The 21409-nt window shown below is 29.2% G+C and overlaps 9 protein-coding genes across 9 annotated transcripts; 5 read left to right on the top strand and 4 right to left on the bottom strand.

The window, feature by feature from the left end:
- Positions 1 to 761: 761 nt before the first annotated feature.
- On the top strand, positions 762 to 2409 carry DFA_00433 (uncharacterized protein; the record flags this gene model as incomplete). The annotated part of the gene is made up of 5 exons (XM_004358365.1): positions 762 to 770; positions 903 to 1428; positions 1507 to 1547; positions 1841 to 1890; positions 2253 to 2409. 5 exons carry the CDS (start codon positions 762 to 764, stop codon positions 2407 to 2409), a joined length of 783 nt encoding a protein of 260 aa, XP_004358422.1.
- A 131-nt stretch (positions 2410 to 2540) lies between these two features.
- On the top strand, positions 2541 to 3173 carry DFA_00432 (uncharacterized protein; the record flags this gene model as incomplete). The annotated part of the gene is made up of 3 exons (XM_004358364.1): positions 2541 to 2754; positions 2848 to 3009; positions 3109 to 3173. The coding sequence occupies 3 exons, from the start codon at positions 2541 to 2543 to the stop codon at positions 3171 to 3173; spliced, it is 441 nt and encodes a 146-aa protein (XP_004358421.1).
- Positions 3174 to 3354: 181 nt separating this feature from the next.
- Positions 3355 to 5577, bottom strand: DFA_00431 (uncharacterized protein; the record flags this gene model as incomplete). The annotated part of the gene is made up of 6 exons (XM_004358363.1): positions 3355 to 3786; positions 3856 to 4221; positions 4290 to 4973; positions 5055 to 5214; positions 5291 to 5349; positions 5440 to 5577. 6 exons carry the CDS (start codon positions 5575 to 5577, stop codon positions 3355 to 3357), a joined length of 1839 nt encoding a protein of 612 aa, XP_004358420.1.
- Positions 5578 to 5909: 332 nt separating this feature from the next.
- On the bottom strand, positions 5910 to 7504 carry DFA_00430 (uncharacterized protein; the record flags this gene model as incomplete). The annotated part of the gene is made up of 2 exons (XM_004358362.1): positions 5910 to 7260; positions 7338 to 7504. The coding sequence occupies 2 exons, from the start codon at positions 7502 to 7504 to the stop codon at positions 5910 to 5912; spliced, it is 1518 nt and encodes a 505-aa protein (XP_004358419.1).
- A 243-nt stretch (positions 7505 to 7747) lies between these two features.
- DFA_00429 (armadillo-like helical domain-containing protein) lies at positions 7748 to 8971 on the top strand (the record flags this gene model as incomplete). The annotated part of the gene is made up of 3 exons (XM_004358361.1): positions 7748 to 7918; positions 8008 to 8565; positions 8636 to 8971. 3 exons carry the CDS (start codon positions 7748 to 7750, stop codon positions 8969 to 8971), a joined length of 1065 nt encoding a protein of 354 aa, XP_004358418.1.
- Positions 8972 to 9102: 131 nt separating this feature from the next.
- DFA_00428 (Peptidyl-tRNA hydrolase) lies at positions 9103 to 10362 on the bottom strand (the record flags this gene model as incomplete). Its single annotated transcript, XM_004358360.1, has 1 exon — positions 9103 to 10362. The coding sequence occupies one exon, from the start codon at positions 10360 to 10362 to the stop codon at positions 9103 to 9105; it is 1260 nt and encodes a 419-aa protein (XP_004358417.1).
- Positions 10363 to 10460: 98 nt separating this feature from the next.
- Positions 10461 to 13427, bottom strand: DFA_00427 (uncharacterized protein; the record flags this gene model as incomplete). The annotated part of the gene is made up of 6 exons (XM_004358359.1): positions 10461 to 10600; positions 10886 to 11879; positions 11958 to 12448; positions 12533 to 12551; positions 12859 to 13046; positions 13286 to 13427. The coding sequence occupies 6 exons, from the start codon at positions 13425 to 13427 to the stop codon at positions 10461 to 10463; spliced, it is 1974 nt and encodes a 657-aa protein (XP_004358416.1).
- A 157-nt stretch (positions 13428 to 13584) lies between these two features.
- On the top strand, positions 13585 to 18826 carry DFA_00426 (EGF-like domain-containing protein; the record flags this gene model as incomplete). Its single annotated transcript, XM_004358358.1, has 13 exons — positions 13585 to 13732; positions 14385 to 14478; positions 14529 to 14604; positions 14802 to 14955; positions 15051 to 15357; positions 15456 to 15527; positions 15604 to 15816; positions 15894 to 15956; positions 16034 to 16171; positions 16252 to 16652; positions 16727 to 17203; positions 17385 to 17846; positions 17919 to 18826. 13 exons carry the CDS (start codon positions 13585 to 13587, stop codon positions 18824 to 18826), a joined length of 3513 nt encoding a protein of 1170 aa, XP_004358415.1.
- Positions 18827 to 18948: 122 nt separating this feature from the next.
- On the top strand, positions 18949 to 21362 carry DFA_00425 (uncharacterized protein; the record flags this gene model as incomplete). Its single annotated transcript, XM_004358357.1, has 4 exons — positions 18949 to 19164; positions 19247 to 19463; positions 19524 to 19871; positions 20182 to 21362. The coding sequence occupies 4 exons, from the start codon at positions 18949 to 18951 to the stop codon at positions 21360 to 21362; spliced, it is 1962 nt and encodes a 653-aa protein (XP_004358414.1).
- Between the last annotated feature and the right edge of the window lie 47 nt (positions 21363 to 21409).

The following is a 21409-nucleotide window of genomic DNA, read 5'->3' as shown; positions in this document are numbered from 1 at the left end:
CCTTTTTGGTTGATTACAGGTTAGGGCTAGGTTAGACCTCTTGTTGGGGTCGACTGCCCCCTTCCTACTTTTTAAATATTATCAACCAAAAAAGTCAATCAAATCTTCTTTTTCATTATTTTTCCAACAACCAATTTTTTATGATTATTATTATTATTAAACAACACATATACCAAAACAAACAAACAAACAAAACAATCAACCGAATGATCAATGGAATCACGATTAACAAACAACAAATAACAAAACCTTTTTTTTACTTGCATGGATTTTTTTACTTTAATTTTTTTTGACCAAGGAGATTAACAACCCAAATACAAAACAAACAAACAAACAAACAAATAACGACTGGAAATAGTTGGATACGATTTATATTACCGACATTTCCCAAACCAAAAGAAAACAAAATATAAATAAATATTTTCCAGTTTAAATGCTACTCCACATACAACCTTTTCTTCTTTCATTTTTTGAATTTTTTTGGGTTTCTGAGACTGGTTGTGGTGGTGAAAGGTGAGAACCTCCTCTTTTTAAAAAAAGTTTAATTAATAATCGAACCATACATTTATACATATATATCATTATTTAAACGACGAATAGCGAATCGACAAAGAGATAGATAGATAGATAGATAGATAGATAGATAGATAGATAGATAGATAGATCGATAGATAGAACAGATAAAGTATAAAGAAGAGAAAGAGAAATAGAGAGATAGATCAATATAACTTACAAACAAAACATACATATATATATAGAAAATGATGAAGGTATGATTATCACTATGAATTGCTATTCAAAACAATAGACTTGTTCATTGCAATTAAATGAAATGATGATTAGATATTAATAGAGACTAATAATGATCGTTGTTGTTGTTGTTATTTATTTAACACTTTTAGTACTCACCATTTCATGATGATGAACCATCAAATAATGACCCAACAGGGGTACAAACAACATCAGATCAAGCAGCAGGACAACCAAGTGCACCAAGACATCCAATAGCACTATTCTTTCATTTCTTTTTCAAGGGTATCGCAATTGGTATCTATATCCTCGACTACTTTATCTCTTTTGGTTTTGTCATTACATTTATCGTTATTACATTGTCGTCGGCATTTGATTTCTGGACCGTAAAGAATGTAAGCGGTCGTTTGTTGGCTGGTTTGAGATGGTGGAATGAAATACAACCAGACGGATCTGATAAATGGCATTATGAATCAACCAACAACAAGGCTTCTGTCAATCAATCGGAATCTTTCTTGTTTTGGGTTGGACTTATTGGATGTCCATTGGTTTGGGCTGTCTTTACCGTTTTCAGTATCTTTTCATTATTAAAGTTTAGTTTTGGTTGGTTGGTTGTCGATATTATTTGTTTGGCACTTTCTGGTTACAATGTATATAGTTATATTAAATGTGCTAAAGGTAAACAAAAAAGAAAATAGAAAAGAGAAAGAAAAAGAAAGAGAAAGAGAACTAATCAACTTTATTTATTTAATTTAGATGCACGTAAAAAGGTAAAAGGAATGGCACAATCCTATCTTGTAGGTCAAATAGTCAATCAAGCAATCAATAGAGTTTAATTTAAATTCACAAAGCAACAACAACAAACGATAAAATATTTATTTAAACTAAAACTCTCTTAATGAATCTATTAATAATAACAACAACAAACAATTACCCTAAATTATAAATTTATATACTTCTTCTTCTTTTTTTAATAATAACAATAACCATTGCACCTTGGATTGTATGAAGTATTTTTTTATCCTGTGATAATTATTATTATTATTCATAATCCCACAATCGAAAGAGTGATTGTATTTTATTTTATTAGTGTGTTTATACATCTGTGCTTCCTCAACTCAGTTTGATTTCGATCGCAGAGTATTGTGTGTTCCCATTACATTTGGGTTGGAACAGTTGTTCCTATTGACAAAACATACAGTTACAATTTATGCAAAAAGAAAGAGATAACAAGTTGTTGGTTTCTTTCTCCCCCCTTAATATTAATCAAAGAAATAAAATACTCTATACTATTCTATACTATAATTAATTTATAAATTCATCAATCTATTAATAAATTTATGAATAAATTAAACAACAATGACGTGAAACATTAATTATAATTTGATGATGCGGAAAACCAGGCAAAACCATTGTGCACAGATGGATGCCTAATTTTGGCATGATCCACATGAGATCTGACAAAACAGCAATTTAATTTCTATTTCCCTCATTACACATAGTTTACCTCATCATCACATTAACGATACAACTCTGCAATCATCAACAGCATTTGCTTATTATAGATATATAGACAGTAGATTAAGGTTCCAAGGTTCTGACCTCGTTCGTTTCATCTACTCTACAGCTTACAACTCAAACAATCACCTTTTAATTTAAATTAAAGCAACAACCGACACAGACAGTCTCAGACACATCATACAATATATAATATACACGCGTGCACTCTTTTGTACTCTTCAATACACATACATATATATAAATAGAATAACAACAATACAAATAGAACAATGTCATCAAACAAGAATAATAAAGCAGCAGCCTATGAAGATTTATCTGGACCAAGTGCTCCACCTCCAAAGAAGGAATCGACAGAACAATACTTTAAGAGACGTGAAAATGAAATGGAAGAGACTCGTGGTGTATTTATGAAGGAAGGTTTCAAAGGTGGTATCATCTTTACTGCTGTTACATCTGGTTGTATTCTTGGTGCATCTTTAATTTGTAAGAATAACATAGTATATTCTTCTTTTGACTACTTTTACTAACACATGTTATATCTAATCATATGATATGTATATATACATATTTATTTAGCTCCAAGATTTAGACAAACATTATCATGGGCCAATAGAACTTTTATTATTTCATCTGGTTTTGTTGCAGGTTTCTGGATTTATGGTGAGACTGCTTCTCATCAATTCATTCATGACAGACTAGCCAAAGAAATGGATGACTATCATAAAATAAGCAATAAAAGTATTTAAACAAACAAACATTTAGACAAATTAATTAATTAAATGTTAAATTAATATTTATTTATTTCCTACTTTTTTATAGACTATTACTAAAATATAGATCTATATTTCGTACTATTAGATTTAGTTGTAATAATAATTTACTTTGCAACCCTTTTATACTAAGTATTTATCTTTAATAATCGAATTTATTTATTAATTAAACAATTATTGAAAATAGAAAGGAAAAAGGATTTTTTTTTATACAAATAATTTAAAATAGTTGGGGTTGGGGGAAAAAAACTTTGTTTGTTGTTGTTGTTGTTGTTGTCCATAGTTACAAGTTATTTGATATTATTATTATTTCTTATTTCAAATAAAGTGGAGGAGATATGTGAGAATTGATGATTGGTTCTATTGGAGTAGTATCAACATTTTTGAGATCAAATTCGCCAATATGTTTTTCAATGACATGATACAATGTATCTCTAATATCTCTGATGGCATTGAAGAGTTGTGGGAATGCATTTTCATCCAATTTAGATAGAATTCTGGCAAATACCTTGTAGTTTCTGTAATAGGATACTTCAAATGTCGAAGTTAATTCGCATAGTGGTAGATCACGATGCCATAGATGGAATATTTTTACAATGGTTCTTTGAATATGACCCGAAAAGGTAGAGATTGATGGCAATTGGTGAAGGATTAAAGAAAATTGATGACTTGCATTTTCATATTTTTGATTAATAATTGGATCCATTTTAAATTTAGTATTATTCTTATTTTCTAAATGTAATTTCTATAAATAAAAAATTAATATATTAATATAAAAAGTTATTATTATTACTATTCTTGTTTTTTTACATACTTGATATAAAAGATAGGCATGAGTAAAATTCTTTAATAGAGGTTTTTCAACATCTTGAAGTAGACCAGTTTTATCGGCATTTTCAATTTCGCGCCATAAAAATGAACCATATTTAAAAGATGGAAGAGCTTCATAGTTTTCTAAAAATCTGTCAACAACGACAGCCAAACTATCTTCAATTGATGGCATCTTTCTACCAGCAACAAGGTTGGTTTGTGCATAATTTAACAATAAAATATTACGATTTAAAAAGGTTTCTCTATCCTCATTTTCTAAAATCATTAAATAATTCTTTCTCTTTTTCTTTGTAAAATTATCAATTTGAGTTACCAATGTTGCTCCTTCTTTCCATCTATGAATAATTTCCTAAAAAAAAATAAAAAGAATTAGAAAAATGATCATTTAAATATTATTATTATTATGATTTTTCTTACAGATCTTGTTAAATGAAGTGAATAAACAAAATAAGGGAATACAATATCACTTTCATAGGGAGGAGTACATGGGTATGGTAATGGTTGAGTTTTCTTATTATCCCAATCAAGAGTTGAGAGTACTAGGTAGAGGGATAAAAGGTTGTATTCATGATTGGCATGCATCAATAGGTTGGCAAAGTGGGTAATAGATTCGTAGTAGATTTGTACGTCACGTCCTTCTGAAGGTGTGATGAATTTAAGCATCGATGGATCAATGGTACGCATTGGACCAGGTGGACGTGGTGGTACGTGAAGTGACGATTCAACTGGTGGTGGTACTTGAATGGGTGTACCAATAGAGTCGAAATGATTAAATGATGGTGTTGCAAAGTTGAGGAAATCTCTATATGGTGATGTCGCATTGTTATTCATGTGATGGTGTGGTGGAGGATAAGAAGATCCAACACTACCTGCAGGATAGGAAGATCCATACTGTGAATCATCATCACTTTCATCATATAAACTACGTTCTTTTGGTATTGTTGTATTTGTCGATTGTTGTTGTTGTTGCTGTTGTTCTTGTTGACGTTGTTGTTGTTGTTTCTTATATTTATGTGCCTCTTTTAAGAATCTTAAATTATCCATCCATTGATTTGCAGTTTCTTGATCATCTGCAAATAAATAATAAACTCTACTACGATTCTAAAAAAAAGAGAGTAAAGAATAAATTATATATTATTAGTATATGTCAAAATAATAAGTATCATTATATCTCTGACTTACAGTATCTAATTGAAAATATCTATTATCAGTCCATACAGCACTTGTAGTTGGTTGAATTTGTCTAAGATGTTCATATAATATAGTTCCTCTAAAGTCTTTTAATAAAGCATCTGAATAGTAATTAATTGCATCAACGTCTGCTACAAAGTATCTTCTTTTCCTGTAAGAGTTTAAATCATTAGTTTTTTGTGTATTATACCACAACAACTATCTGTCTGTCTTGTCTATATTCTTACCATAATTGCATAACACCCTTTTCCCCTTTCTTGTGTAACCATCCTTGATGTGATTGATTCTAATTAGAAACAAAAGTGAATAACAAAAGTTAGTTATATATCTCCCTCTTGTTGAACAAGCAAGCAGTTATTACTCAAGACAAACCTACATTATCAATTGCATATTGTTGTTGTTCTAATAGTCCATTATTATTACTATTATTTATTTGTTTTGAACTAGAGTTTAATGATGGATACAAGTTGTTGTTGTTGTTGTTGTTTCCTCCTCGAGGAGATTCTTGACTCATTGCTCTCTCTATCAAGTCGAATGAGTGTAAATTACTCTCTCTCTGTTTTTTCTTTAATATTGATATATATTAAGTTTCTTTTTGTTGCTTTGATATTAAAGTAATTCTTCTGTATACATATATATATATTTGTAGAGATATAAAGTTGATATGAAAATGAATAAAATAGACAAAAACAAATATTATCTGAATAAAAATTTGAATTTTCAAGTTTTTTAATTAATTTTTTTTTATTCCCAAGGAAAAGAGAATGTCTAGGTTGTGGGAACCTAATCCTTGAAAATAAATATTATTATTTATTATTTATTTTATTTTATTTTATTTTATTTAAGTTAAAAATCATGATCAGTAATGACGATCATTGGTTTATCTTCATTCTCTTGATCATATGGATTAAATTGGTCAAAGTCATCTGGTATTTCAAACAAATCCAAATGCCATTTAAATTTAAATTCCAAGTATCTTTTAAGTGTCAATATCTCTTTTAAAAGATTGGAATTTAATTGTTGTTGTTCTTTTTCATTTTCTATTGAAATATTATTGTTTGTTGTTGTAGTTGTTGTAGTTGATGTTGTAGTTGTTGATGTTGGTTGTTTACTTCTACTAATTTTAGTTGTAATAATGTCATTATCTTCATCATCATCTAAAATACTATTATTATTATTATTATTTTTTTTGAATTGATTATTATTATTATTATTTTCATCGTCTTGATCCATTCTATCATTTTTGTTATTGTTGTTTGAAGTAAATATAGATTCAATAAAATTCTTTAATAAAGGTTTTAAGAATATATTACTTGTTAGATCAGAAGAGAATAGATCTGATGGTCCAACTTGAAATTGGTGTCTGAGGGTAACCATTAATCGAGTGTATAGTTGTGGACGGTCTTTTACAGATTGATCACAATCTAATAATAGTGTCAAAAGTGACTTCCATTGTACAAATGCTCTGTACGATAACCCATAGACAAACAATACAAAAGAGAATTGTAATTCTCCAATTAAACCTTCAATCTCCCATCCAGCATAATACCTTTTCAAAAGTATCTCCAATGCTTGTGATCTATCCATATTCCATTTTGATAGTTGTACAGGTGTTAGATTCTTTGGTGTTTTTGGTATTTTCGAATAATATGGTATACCCCATGTTTCTTTAACTTCTTCAATATTATTCTTTTTTATCTCCTTTTCATTATTATTATTATTATCATCATCATCACAGTTATCATCTTCTTCAATTTCATTATTATACTTTGATTTAAAATCTTTTAAATCTCTTTCTAATTTATCTAGAATTTCTCTTTCTTTTCGATCGTTTGAAGTTTGATTCTTATTTTTCTTTTCAGATTCTATCATCCAAGATTCTGATAGATCACCTATAATAGTTCCACCGATTGGTAGTATACGATCGAGTAGACGTTGTGTAATAGTGTCTGTCAATTGTTTCCATTCAAGATGAGATTCTTGGTCGACTGGATAAGCACCCAAATTCTGATCAAATTCATGTTCTCTCACCGATTGTATATATGCATCTCTTTCTTGTTGTTGGATGGTCGTTGAACTTTCAAAATCTTCATCTGCCACATTCCATCGTTTAACTATTACTTGTGATTTGTTAAACCAAATAAAACAACTATTCATATTTGGTGATATCGATTCTTTATCTTCAACATTTACAGCTCTAAAAACATAATAACAAATAAATTCTATTAGTATAACATAATATATAACTATATTAATCTTACTTTGAATACATACGAATAAGAGAATAAATGTAAACCTTCAGGTATCATTTTATAACCTTTGAATAGACTAGCGGCCAACATTTGTTTGTTGTCAAATATGAGTTGAGTACCCACCGGTACATTCAAACATAGTAGTGTTGCACCTACTTCATTCAAATATCTTGCTCTTTCTTGGTCCATCTTCAAACCTAATAATAAATAATAATAAATAATTACTTCACATTCACATCTTTGAACTTGACTATTGTCTCTTTGTGAAAGTTTCTTCAAAGTGCACTCAGTTTTAATTTAATTTAATTTTTAAAAATTTTTGACGACCTAGTCGTCTTTCGTTTTGTTCGTTCATTTTCGAGTAGTTTAAGTATTTGAGTAGTACTCTATCGCTAGCACATCGATTGTAATATAAAGAAGAGAGAGAGAGAGATGGATCAATTAATAGAATTAGTACCATTCCTTCAAGAACAAAAGTCAGAGATTAAGATCTTGGCATTACAACATTTATCGGGTGTATCGGGTGACCAAGCAGCAAGAGATGTACTCAAACAAACAAATATCATTGCTTTATTATTAAGATTGGTTGGTGATGAAAATAATGTATGTAGTAAAAGTAGAGTAGTCAACGATGGTAATACTACTATGTTTAACATACTTATCTATTAATTAATTAATTAATTGTTATTTAGGTTATAAATAGACATGCATTAACTATTTTAATTAATTTATGTCAAGATGCAGAAATGTTGAGTGATATTGTAAAACGTAATATTGTACCAAGATTGGTTGATGGTACCACTGATATGAAGAACAAGTTGGCAGAGATTTATTCTATGCTCCTTTCAAATATTACACATACCAAAGAAGGTTGTACTCAACTATTACAGTACGGTAGAGAGTTGGAAGGTTTTTACATTCTCAAATTGGCACAACAATTGACCAACGACAGTAGTGTACCATCATCAAGTGCATTGGCAAATGGTGGTAATTGGGTCATCAACATTTTACTCAACATTACACAAATCGAAGAAGGTAGAAATATCCTTTTAAATGCTGAACATGGTATCTTGGTATCACTCCTCCCTCTCTTGACTAGTAAATCAGTTCTCAAACGTAGAGGTGCTATGGGTATCATTCGTAATTGTTGTTATAGTACTGTTCATCATCAATACCTCCTATCCCCCGAAATCGATATTCTCACTAAAATGTTATTAATGATTCGTGGTCCCAATACTCTTGAAGATGATGTATGTAAACTATACATATAAATATAATCATTTACATTTCAATACTAACTATTATTATTATTTCTTAAAGGAAATGGAAGGAATGAATGAATTATTAAAGAATAAACCAGAACAAGCAAGTATCGATAGAGAAGAGGACAAGAAAGTTAGACAAATGATTATCGAAGCATTGATCTTTTTGACGTCACTTAAATCCACTCGAAAGACTCTTCGTGATAGAAAGGTGTATCCAATCGTTAGAAACTACCATCTCGTTGAAAAGGATGAAAAGATTGGTGAAGATATTGAAAAGGTGGTAGAGATGCTCATCAGAGATGAAGATGAGTCTGCTGCAGACACTCATAAAAATTTCAAAATCGATGATCCAAATGAAGATGATGATGCTTCAAATATTGAAGAAATTTAAATGAAACCAAATAAATAATAACTAAAACTAATAAATAATAAATAATATTAATACCAAACTAACCAACAAATATATACACACATATATAAATATTTACTGCTTACTTACCTTTTATTATTCTATTATTTTATTTAGTTAATTTTACTTTTTGATACATTATTTGTTAAAGACATTGTTCTATCTACACCTTGTTCAATCCACATTAAAGCTATTAAACTTGATAGTTCACATGATTTGGCAACATCTCTCATAGAGTCAATTGGGAATTTTGAGAGGACATGAGTTGCCAATGACCCACCTGGGTATTGGTGACCGACACCAATACGTAGACGAGATACCTTGTCAGTACCCAATCTCTTGATAATATCAGCCATTCCATTCTGACCACCAGCCGAACCCTTTCCACGCAATCTAACAAATCCCAATTCCAAATGAGTATCATCTACCATAATTAATATATTTTCAATTGGTACATCAAATTGTGATCGCATAGCTCTTACTACTCCACCACTAAGATTCATATATTTCATTGGTTTAACTAATATCAATTCTATTATTGTCTTTTTTGGTGCTTTAATTATATATGTTGATTTAATTTGTTGTTGTTGATTATTATTATTATCTTTCTTTTCTTTTTTCTCTACTTCTTTATCTTCTTGTTTATCTTGTTCTTCACCAACCTTCTTTTCTTTATCTTTATCTTGTTCTTTATCTTGTTCTTTATCTTTATCTTTTTCTTCATTTGGTTTAATTTTAATATTAATATCACCAATTCTTTTTACTTGTTCATCTAATTCCAAATAAAGAGTAGTACTATGACAATTGTAGGCAATGTGGTCTATTTGAGTCTTTAGTAGTTTAGCCAATTGATCGACTGCTAGGAAACCCATGTTGTGTCGTGTAGTCAAATGTTCCTTGTCTGGGTTACCCAATCCAACAATCATGAATCTATGTTTTGCTCTAACTCTATCTTTTGGTCCATCACGACATATAACAGTTCTAATCAATTGATCTCTTGCAATCTTGTCTTTGGTATCAAATATTTTACTTGTTGTTGGTACATATTTTTCTGTTGTTGGTGTTGATGCAGTGGGAGAAGTGGTAGTTGTAGTAGAAGTAGAAGTAGAAGTATTTGTAGTAGTACTAATAGTTGAAAACAATCTCTTATTTAAATTAAGATGATTATAATGTGAAGAAGAAGAAGAAGAATAATTTGTATATGTATTATTACTATTATTGGTTGATGTTTGTTGTTGGTGACTATTGTTGTTGTTGTTTAACCAACTTGTACTTTTACTATATTGTATAGCAACAGCAGCATTGCTACTAGATGTGCAAATGATATTATGTATAAATTTAGATGTTGTCCTACTACTTATCATCATCATCATATATCTATCGATCGAATTGTGTGTTCGATTAAGATCTTCATTCAATTTTTGGTGTATGCGAAATTTCATTGTGATCAGAATAAATATTTATTTATTATTTAATTTTTAATATCAAAGAAAATAGGGCAATTGTTTTCAAGGTCATTCTTAAAAGTAACAGGTATTTGAATAGGATTATGATATGAATCTATTGAGTTATTATTTTGATTATAATTATTTTGATAATTCAGCATTGAATCTAAATTATTAATTAAAAATTGTTGGATGTGTTTGTTGTTGTTGTTGTTGGTTTGAGGTAATGTTGGTATTTGGGTGTTGATGATTTGGTACAATTGGGTCATATCTTTTTGATATTTCTTTGGTTCCAATTGAAAAGAGTTGTAAATAAATAATATTATCTTCCAAAATTCCGTTGCTTTGGTAGCTGTTTTGTAAAATGAAAAATAGAGAAGGAATAATGGTACAATGTATCGAACTATGTTTGATACTAGGATAGTTTCTCTATGTGTGTTTTCTTGGTTACAGTTATTATTATTATTAGTATTGTCAATGATGAATTTCAATTTTAAAAGGATCGTTTCAAAAGTGTAAGAAGTGACTGTTGAAGATCGCATTTCCAAAATGTCTTGTGCATGTTTCATGGTAGATGTAAATGTATAGTCCAGTGCCAACGGGAGTAGTACTTGTTTGTTGGTTGAAACAATGTCAACCAATAACAAATGACTCTCTGATAGTTTCTTGTCTTGATTGGGAAACATCGCCGTTACACCTTCTAGAAATACATTGTTGGCGGCGGGCAACCTCGACAGTTTTTCAGCCAACGACAACCATTTGGTTTGAATAAGTTGGTCAAAACGAATGGTCCACAGTTGCATCAAGTCGATTGCTTGATTGGCTGATAAACAGCAGTCATCTCTATCAATAGTCGATAATTTCAAGACACTAATCATCTCTTTCAATTCGAGTTTCTTTTGATGATACAAATCATTCGATAGGAAAATGGATTTGGCAAACCGCATAAATAATTCTTGAATTTGAAGTCGTGTCAAACCCTCTGGGCGAGACACTGTAACTTTTAATAGTCGGGTCATGAGACTAGAGTAAGGTGCTACACGTATATCTACTTGACAAAGTGGTGTAACCAAGTGGTTGAGATATGGGTGCATATCTTTTAAACAAAACTTGTTTGTTCGAACCAAATAATCAAAGAAATAGTGTCGATAAGAATCATTATCTCTAACCAATATTAAAATTGGTTTTAAAAGCCAAGGATAGTAAATTGATAAATCAGAGTGACAAGGACCATTTAAAATAATTTTTGCCAAATTTCCTTGTTCCTCTACTCCTCCTCCTCCTCCTCCCATTGATTTAAAATAATTCATAAATGCTAGATAATATTGTTTATAATATTTAATTCCAACCAATCTACAAGCATCCATAAATATTTTTGGTATTTGATCATTTTCTTTAGATTTTAATAATCTTTTTAATAATATATTAAATATTCTTGATGATAACTATAAATAAATATAAATATAATATTAATACTTATTACTTTTAATAAATTAAATATTATTATAGAGTTATATAGTTACATTTCTAAAATGAATAGGATCAATTAATCTAATTGCAGAGAATGATATTTTATAAATCATATTGTCTTGGTGGATAGGTTGATTTTCAAGATATGACGCGAATCTATTGATTAATGCATTTACAATAATTTCACTTTTAAATGTAAAGTTTACTTGTTGTTGTGGTTGACATTCAATAATCTCTAAAATAGTTTCAAAGAAATAATACAAGACTAATAATTGACCACCTTCTTCTTTTGATTGTTCAGCTCTATTATCAGCTATTCTATTTGATAGATCGATGATTCGTTGTTGTGTTTGTGGTGAGTCATCATTGAACAAGTAACCATACAATAATGATGTTGTTGTACGACGATAAGATGAGAATTGGATAATCTCACTTTTCTCCAAAAGTATCAATACGTATTGACATTTAATTGATTGTTCATTCTCTTCTGTACTTTCATCAACAATATCTTTTAATAACATATATATATCTTGATACTGTATATCTATTAAGAATAGAATAAACCCATTTAATATCAATAAATATAATTGTGTTTTGTGTTTTAATTGATGTGTCAATGCTTACTTACCATTTAAAAATTTAGAATACTTGGTTAAAAATAAACAAAGTATTGAAATGATTCGATCATTTGTTTGGTTGTTTGAATGGTTGATGTTGTTTTCAATTAGATTGAATAGATCGACCAAAGATACATTTTTGATGAACCGAGTTAAACTCCCAGCTTTTTGATCATCATACAATGCAAGGTGTTGACCAAGTAAGTAAATAGAATGATCTCTAATCTGCATTATTATATTCAGGATGATATAAATATTATATTAATAAGTGATCATCGTACGATAGCATAGATCTATCTATGGGTTTATTATAACATTTTAAAATTAGAATACAAACATTCAAGTCGTCTTTACATTTAATGCAAAGATAGAGTAACCATGACAATGTTATTTGATGAGGTGCTGCTAGCGGTGGTAGGTTGCAATCGTTAGATTGATGTTCTTCTTGATCAATACAGCTAGCAGCAATGGATTGATAGAAATGTTGTGGAGGTTCGAAATATGATGTCTTGCTCATCTTCTTCACTAGTGAGCAAACAACAAAAAAGAGAAATTAGAAAGAGACTGCACATTTATTTTTTATATTTTAATTAAAACAATACACAAATATTTAGAGTTAGGTGATGAAGATTGATTAATTAATTATTATTATTATTTAATTTGTGTAATCTTTTTTTTGAAAATTATTATTATCTACATGATTGAGCATTTTTTGACTGAATTCACTACCAAATTGATGGTGCCGGCGACAATAGTAACCACACCTTCAGCAACTATTTTAATAGCCTCCTCCAATGCACCTTGAATCCATGTTTGTTTTATCCTATCCCAATCACTCTCGGTAAATTCCCGGCCTTCTCTCTCTGCTTGTTCTTTGGCATCTTCAGCAGCCAATACAGAAGGCATCTCTGCTTTTCTAGGATTACAGCTATTCAATTTATTCATAAGATTTTCAAATTGATTGATAAAATTGTAGGTTGTGCATCCTAAAAACATAAATAGATATTTAAATATCTTTTAATTTTAATATTATAATTTTTAGTTTAGTAGCTGTAGATCAAATATGTTACTTTGTATCACAAAATGTAATGATCAGAACTGGGTTGAAGAAAACAAAACCTCTGAAACTTTAAATTATATTTTATCTAGATGTGGTCTTGGTTACATTACTGTTGATTTTCCTCCCAAACATCAGAATGAAAAAAGAGAAGGTAAATTATCATTTAAGAATATAAATTATTCATACTCAACCATTATTATATTTTTATTTCTGTAAAAAAGATATCAACAAAGAGATTAGATTAAAATCTTATGCCACATTGATTAGTAAAGTGACTCAAATCTGAATTCCACCCAAAAATGTGTTTCCTTTGTTGTATTACCTTCCGTTGACTAATATTGGAGAATGCAACCCCATATAAATAAATAAATAGAATGAATATTATATCGCCAATCAACAACCAAACCAATATCTTTTGACCATTTGAAAGCAAAACAACATGATGCGAAGTTGTTTTTTTTTCTACCCAGCCAGGTTTATCACAATGAGTAATGCAAAATAAAAGATTGGGATGTACCTTTTCGTCAAATATAGACATTTATTAATAATAATTTCTAAAAATCGTATCTCCTATCTTTTCTTTCATTTGTTTCGTTTCTCTAGAATGTTATATTTAGGATAATGTAAAAGTTTTATTAATTACTGGGTACTCAATCTATCCATTGCCAACTTTTTTTTTTTTTTTTTGGAAATAGAATTCTAAATTTTAAAATTTCTAATTGTCCTTATGAAGATCCAAGTCTACCAGGCTATCTTTTATTTCAAACCAATTGGAGTGTTTAACCGATATATTGATTATGTAGATTTGGATTCACAAACTAAGCTTCCAGTATCCTATTTCAGAGGTTTTGTCGCCCCTGATACTTCTTCTAGTTTTGAAACACCAGTTGTTAAAAAGTAATTTATAATAAGTAAGTAAAAAGATAATTATTATCTTTTTGACCAAGGTGCAAGTCGTTGGAAAGAAGAATAATTAAATTATTAGATATAGAGATCATTCTATATCTCATGATCCACCCAAAAGTATTTACAATAAATTTATTCCTTCCTCGGTTGATTTTCATATTAAAATGGATTCGGGTTTTCATTTGATTTCATCTTATAAATATCTTTGTTCTATGATTCTAATTGGGATTCAACAAACCCAATTGTCGAAAGATCTTTGTTCTTTCGGTCTTTATCTTTGCCCAACATGATCATCACTATTATTATTTTAATAGAGCAACAACAACAGCAGCAGCAGCAGTAGTAGTCGTAGAGATAATATAACAATGGCGATCATCAATAGAATGGTGCTGCTACTATTGCTGATCAGCACTACGATTATACTTCAGTTTGTAAGCCTTACCAATGCATTGTTACCAGATTCAGAATGTATGTTGTTGTTGTTGTTGTTTGAATAATCAATAGATATATATATCAAGTCATTAATTGTTGTTGTTCATTTATATATTTTTACTATACTATAGTGGAATCTATTCGATTTATGATACTTCAATATGGACAAGTTCACTTACCTCTTGATCAAACTATTTGTAACGGAACATTCTATCCCGATATCATCTGTATCAAAGATTCAAATGGTATAGATCATTTACGATCTATCGATATTCGTAAACCATTTGTAGATATGAATCTCTATCCAAACGCTAGTCTTGCTCGTTTAAATCATCCAATGCTAGAGTTTATTGCAATCAATTCAATAGGTGGTGTAAAGAATTCGAGTATCAACATTCTTTCAAAAACATCAAATCTTCCTGTAATGTCTAGTATCACGTATGTTATGTTCATCATATATATATATATATATCAATCGATATTATATATATAACAACTCACCAATCTTTATTAATTATTAATTCCTCTTTATTTAGATCATTTGATGATCCATCCATTAACAATATTCCTGATGATTTTCCAACTGGTTTACCTATACTTAGAGACATGTAAGGCGATCTATATATATATATACCTTTTTTCAAACAAATGTTCATTTATTAACCATTCATTATTATTATTTAGTACTATTCTTTCACAAAACGTTCTATCAAGTAACACATTTTTCAATAATACCAAAGCCAGAATTGAATTACGTTCCACGACATTTAACCATGTTGTTATTGATGAAACTCTCTCATTGCCAAGAGTTTCAAATCTTGATTTCAGGATTGAAAATCCTGAAACACCACTTTCATTGGTCTTTGGATCAAAATCTTTTCCAGAATTAAATATCTTGTATGTGTCCCATAGTCCCATTCTTCTTCTTCTGATTCTCATAACCTTTTTTCTTTTATTTATTATCTTTTTTTTAGAAAAGTGACATATCATTCTGATATTCCTTTAAATCTTTTAGTTGATTGTCATGTAATCACATTGTATGTATAGTATACTAAGAGATAATTGTATCAATATGATTAATAGTAAATTAATCTTTTTTTTAAAAACAAAACAGAGTATTAGCAAGTACTATACAAGGAGGAGTAATTAATTTAGATTTTAGACCAAACAATGATATTAAAACTGTGTCCTTTAATGGTAATATCTCATTTACAAATGGATTTGATTCAAATTTAGAATCATTGAAAGATATGTATGTTTGTATATATATATATATATAGATATATCCAATTTCTCAAGCCCTTTTATTTACAAATCTATCTATTTTTTTAGTCAATTAATTCTTAGTTATCTAGATACCTACCCATTTACCTCATTCCCCCCAAATTTAAAAACCTTTTCATCAACATTGTCTAAAATGTCGTCGGTTCCTTTGATTCCATTGCCCGAGTCATTGGAGAGCTTTGCTTTGACTAGTAATTCACAACTCTCAGGTACATTGCCTCTAGATTTATTTGCAAATGTCATGCCACTATTCGAGTTGGATCTACATGATAACCCTCAACTCTCAATTGGAGATATCCCAGAGAAATGGTGTGAGTTTGGGTCTATCAATATTGAAGACACTACAGGATTAGGCATTGTACCTGATTGTTTCTATTGTTATGCCAATGTTTCATATCCAAAAATTAAAATGCCAACATCAATGTCAATTCCACAAAATTTTGTTTGTCGTATGTAATTAATTATAATTATTAAATTAAATATTAATATTCTTTCTTTTTCTTTTTCTTTTTCTTTTTTTTAGATATAACAATTGATAAATATAATTTAACATCTATTTTAGGATCATATGTAGTGACTGGTAATAATCTTGGATGGTTATATACGATAAAGGATTCAAAGGTTTATATACCAAACAAACAAGTTGCCTTTTCACAAATTTATACACCAGGGCCACCATCTCTTGTCAACATTTCATTCAATCCCAATAATGGATACAATTTTACATTCTCAGTTTTAGAGATTGGCTTTTTGGTGGATAATTCAAAGGTGAATTTAAAGAATACAGGTGATCACCAATTGGTTGTTCAAATGCACCTCTTTAACAATTATCTAGTTCACAAAATACAATTGACCGACAAGAATATCTCTTGTCCAGTTATAAGTCAAACATCCAAAAGTATAATTTGTTCAATTCCAAAATCAATTCGACTCTCTCCTTCATTTACTTATTATGTTTATAATGATAATGGTTGGAATGAACAAAGAACTCATATTTTTGGTATGAAAAAAGAATCAAAAAAAAAGAAATATAATTAATATTAATTATTCTATTTTTCTATTTATTTATATATATAGTTTGTATGTATACTTTAGTTTGGTTGGATTACTATTAAATTTAAATTAAATAATCAAATTTATTTTGTGAATATTAATATTTTTAATTTATTTATTATTTTTAGATTACCCATTAGTATCATCAGTTGGATATAATAGTACAAGTAGATCATTAGTATTATATGGTAATTATGGAAATCCAGTTAATAATCCTGTTATTGTTACAGTGGCAGATACTATCAATTGTAGTACAACTAGTGTATCTAGTACTATGATTAGATGTACTCTTGCTTCTATTCCTCCAGTTGGTCAAGCCAACCTTTTTGTCAGTGTCAATGGATCCGAGTTCATGTCAACTACTTTATTATATTTTGATCCAAATAATAATAATAATAATAATGGTTCAACTACAACAACTACAACTACAACAACGACTACGACAACTACAACGGGAGGAAATGGAGATACACCTCAACAAACATGTCAAAAACAAACATACAATTGTTATGGACACGGTTATTGTGATATTAATGGAAAGTGCCAATGTGATGATACTTTTAATCAAATTGATAATTGTTTAACAAAATGTAAAATCACCTTCAAATTCAATTTATTTATTTATTTATTAACTTGTTTTACTTTTTATTTTTTAATTTTAGATATAAATACAAATATAACACCAAATGCAACCAATCCAACAGTATCATTTGATATTGATGGAATCGAATTTTATTTTGAAATTTATTCCATTCAAGAATTAAATTATGATGGACAATTATTAAAAGAGTTGGTGTTGGTACAACAACCTTGGAATGTTACTCTTGAACATGTTAATAGTACAACTTTTGCAACTTATACACTCAACAATAGTATGGTCTCGATCAATGATGCATCGTATCACCAACTTTTGGTTATGTCAAATATTTCATTCTCTTCGATCCCTAGAAATGTCAGTTTTGGAACTCGTCAATTATCATTGGCACCGAATGCCATAAAGGTTGGATTTACAATTGCTCAGTGGCCCTATTCATCCAATCTGGCAACACTAAGAGTAGTATTTAAATCGATCATTAATAATGACCAATCAGTCTCTTTTGGATGTGAAGAACAATCGGTAGACAGCTTCACAAAGGCTGCTGATTCATCTTCATCTACGATTCAATATCTCAGAGTCATCAAAGACAACATTCAATTCAATGGTCGGTTTATTGATTTTGTTTTATCAGATGGCAGAGAAACCTATTCAAAAACAGAATTAATATCATTGACAGAGATTGATGATGGTTCACACACTTCGGTTGCACTGATTGGTATCAATCTACCTCAATGTTCTGTATCCCAACTAGACCCAGATTTTACTCCACTCGTCGTTGACTCTGGGTCGGTCCACCCAGACTGTCAAAAGTCAAACACTTGGAGAATCATTGTTGGTGTGGTTGTCGGAGTCATTGGTTTGGCAAGCGTCGTGGCAGCAACTACAATCCTACTTCGCAAAAAAGCAAAAGCAAGAATCTATCGACACAAACTATCTAGATTATCAGAACAAAATAAACATCATGACAACTAATAAATTATTTAATGTATTTATAAATCAAAAAACAAAAGGAAATTTTATAGAAAAGTGGATGATAGATACTTAACCAAAAAAAACAATCTTCTTTTTTTATACCCTTTTTTATTTGTATATATATGATAACTACAACTAATAATGTTGATGATGATCCACCACAATCATTCACTGAAACTATTGTACAGTTATTAAATGAACAACAAGAGAATCAGATAACAATAGATAACAATGATGAGACAATACTTTTAAATAGATTCAACAATCTGAATCAACATTCATTTGGTCAAACACTACTCTGGCTATATCATCTATCATTTAAATCCCAAATATCACCTGTATGTATACATTGTACAATGTAATCATATTCTTTATTTACTCTTACTAATCAGTTCAATTGGTTGATTCTTTTTTTTGTAGCAAATTCAAAATCAATCAATTCATTTACTAAATATGATGATCAAGCAAGAAAGACAAACTGTTTATCAACCATCTGAGCAACTAGAATTTATCTCGTTTATTCAAAAGGTTGATCCTTTGGTTTTATTTAATCATTTAATCAATGATAACCAATCACAGCAGTCTGTTCAAAATGAAGTGGTAACTTCAATATTTCGTACTCAAAGGATATTGACAGGTAACTATTACACGCTAGATCATCGATTCAAATCAAGATTATTAATCTTTATTTTTAAAGATAAATTAGATCAATTTATGACTCACCTATCGATAATCACTATGGATCCTGATCATCCACAAAGAGAGATTACACTTTTATTTTTGGAAAGTACTATAATAAGTCTTTTAGAGTACTCTAGAATAGAAAAATCTCTTTCACCAATCTTTTTTGGTTATTTAAAAGACAATACGAATAGACAACAAAGAATAATAGGATTAATCAAATTAATTGCAAAGAAGAAGAAATTAGAATCTAGAATTACAAGTAGGACGATGGAATACTTTATATTTAAAACATTTTTAAATATTATTGGACCATCACTTGATAAAGATAATGCTGCTGGTGCCACTGGTGTCAAAGTATCAAGTATAGATGATTTCATAGTTGAAACGTTAGAGTCACAAATCTGTTCACTTGACCCACTCTTAAATATTGATGAACAGGAATTTTTAATGTCCACCCAATCAATTCAACTAGTTTTTATCTCTAATAGTCGGGTATGTATATTTAATATATATTTAAAATTTAGATTACCATTTATTGTAAGTTTTCTAACTTTTTTTAAAAAATAATTAATGACTTAATTTTTAGTTGTCTCGAATATTTAAATTTATTTTAAAACAAATACCAAAATATATATTTAATTCTAGAGAATTATTGGTTAAATATTTTATAGAGATTGGTACATTTGTTGGAATCAAATATTTTAAAAAATATCTCTTCCAATTTATGGAATACTTTAAATCGATGGATATGATTCAAGGAGGATCATTACTACGCTACATTTTACCGCTTTGGACTAAACATTATGACCATTTCAACATTTATCGTCCGATATTGATGAAATTTATCCTACCGCATGTTCCATCCAATATCAATGTACAACAAGCAGTTCCTAGACTTGTTAATCATATTGAACCTTATTTTGGTTGTTTAATCAATGTACTCGTTGAAATAGAGTCAATAGAGGGATCGGATATAATGGTAAAGATATTAAAAGCAAAAGTATCTAGACAAGGATTGACTGCAACCAATCAAAACCTCATGAATCATTTTATAGTTGTACTATTGTCAACTTGTATAATTGATAAGAATGGTTTGGAAATAACGAAAAGGCTATCACACATACAAAAGATGATGCAAATGAATGGATTTACAATACCTCTGGAAATTGGTCAACAAATGATTACTCTTCATCAAAAAATAGAGAGTAATTATTTCCTAAAGATGATCACCTATTTTAGACAGCCTAAAGATAATAATGGATTTATAAACTTTGAAATTGGTTTACAGGCAGATCTTTTAGAGATGAATCAAAGAATAATCACCTCAATATTCTCTATCAACAAGTTGTTGGATATAGAAGAGATGTTGGTCAATACATATACATTGCTACTGGAAATATTACAGTTTGATCTATTTTGGTTACATATAACTGGATGTACATCATTTATATTAAGTAAAGCTCGATTTTTATGTGACCATCAACAACAACAAAGAGGAGATAATCTTGCCATAGAATATTATCAAAGAATAGTACCATTATTGATATACTATTTAAAGAGTAGGGTGTTGAATGAGGTACCCTTGGAAAATATCAAAGCAGATGGTTATTTATTTTGGAAATTGGTTTTACAATTTTACATCATCTCTGGAAAAGATATTAAAAAGGTAAAAGAAGATCTTTTATCAAAACCTGGTTCAAAACTTGGTCCACAATTTAGTCAAGAAATTATAGATCAAGTTGTATCTTTTATATTTTCAACTTTGGATGATATGATTATAAATAATAATAATAGTAATGATCATAATCATTTAATTTATATTCAATCTAAAATGGATGAAATGATTATATAAATATATAATGTATAAATATAAATAATATAATTTAATTATTTATTTTA

Source organism: Cavenderia fasciculata (assembly GCF_000203815.1).
Source record: "Cavenderia fasciculata unplaced genomic scaffold Scf_Dfasci-F-a-25c12.r2-5, whole genome shotgun sequence".
Taxonomy (NCBI): Eukaryota; Evosea; class Eumycetozoa; order Acytosteliales; family Cavenderiaceae; genus Cavenderia; species Cavenderia fasciculata.
Note: the sequence above shows the minus strand (reverse complement) of the source record. Positions and strands in the feature narration are given on the sequence as shown.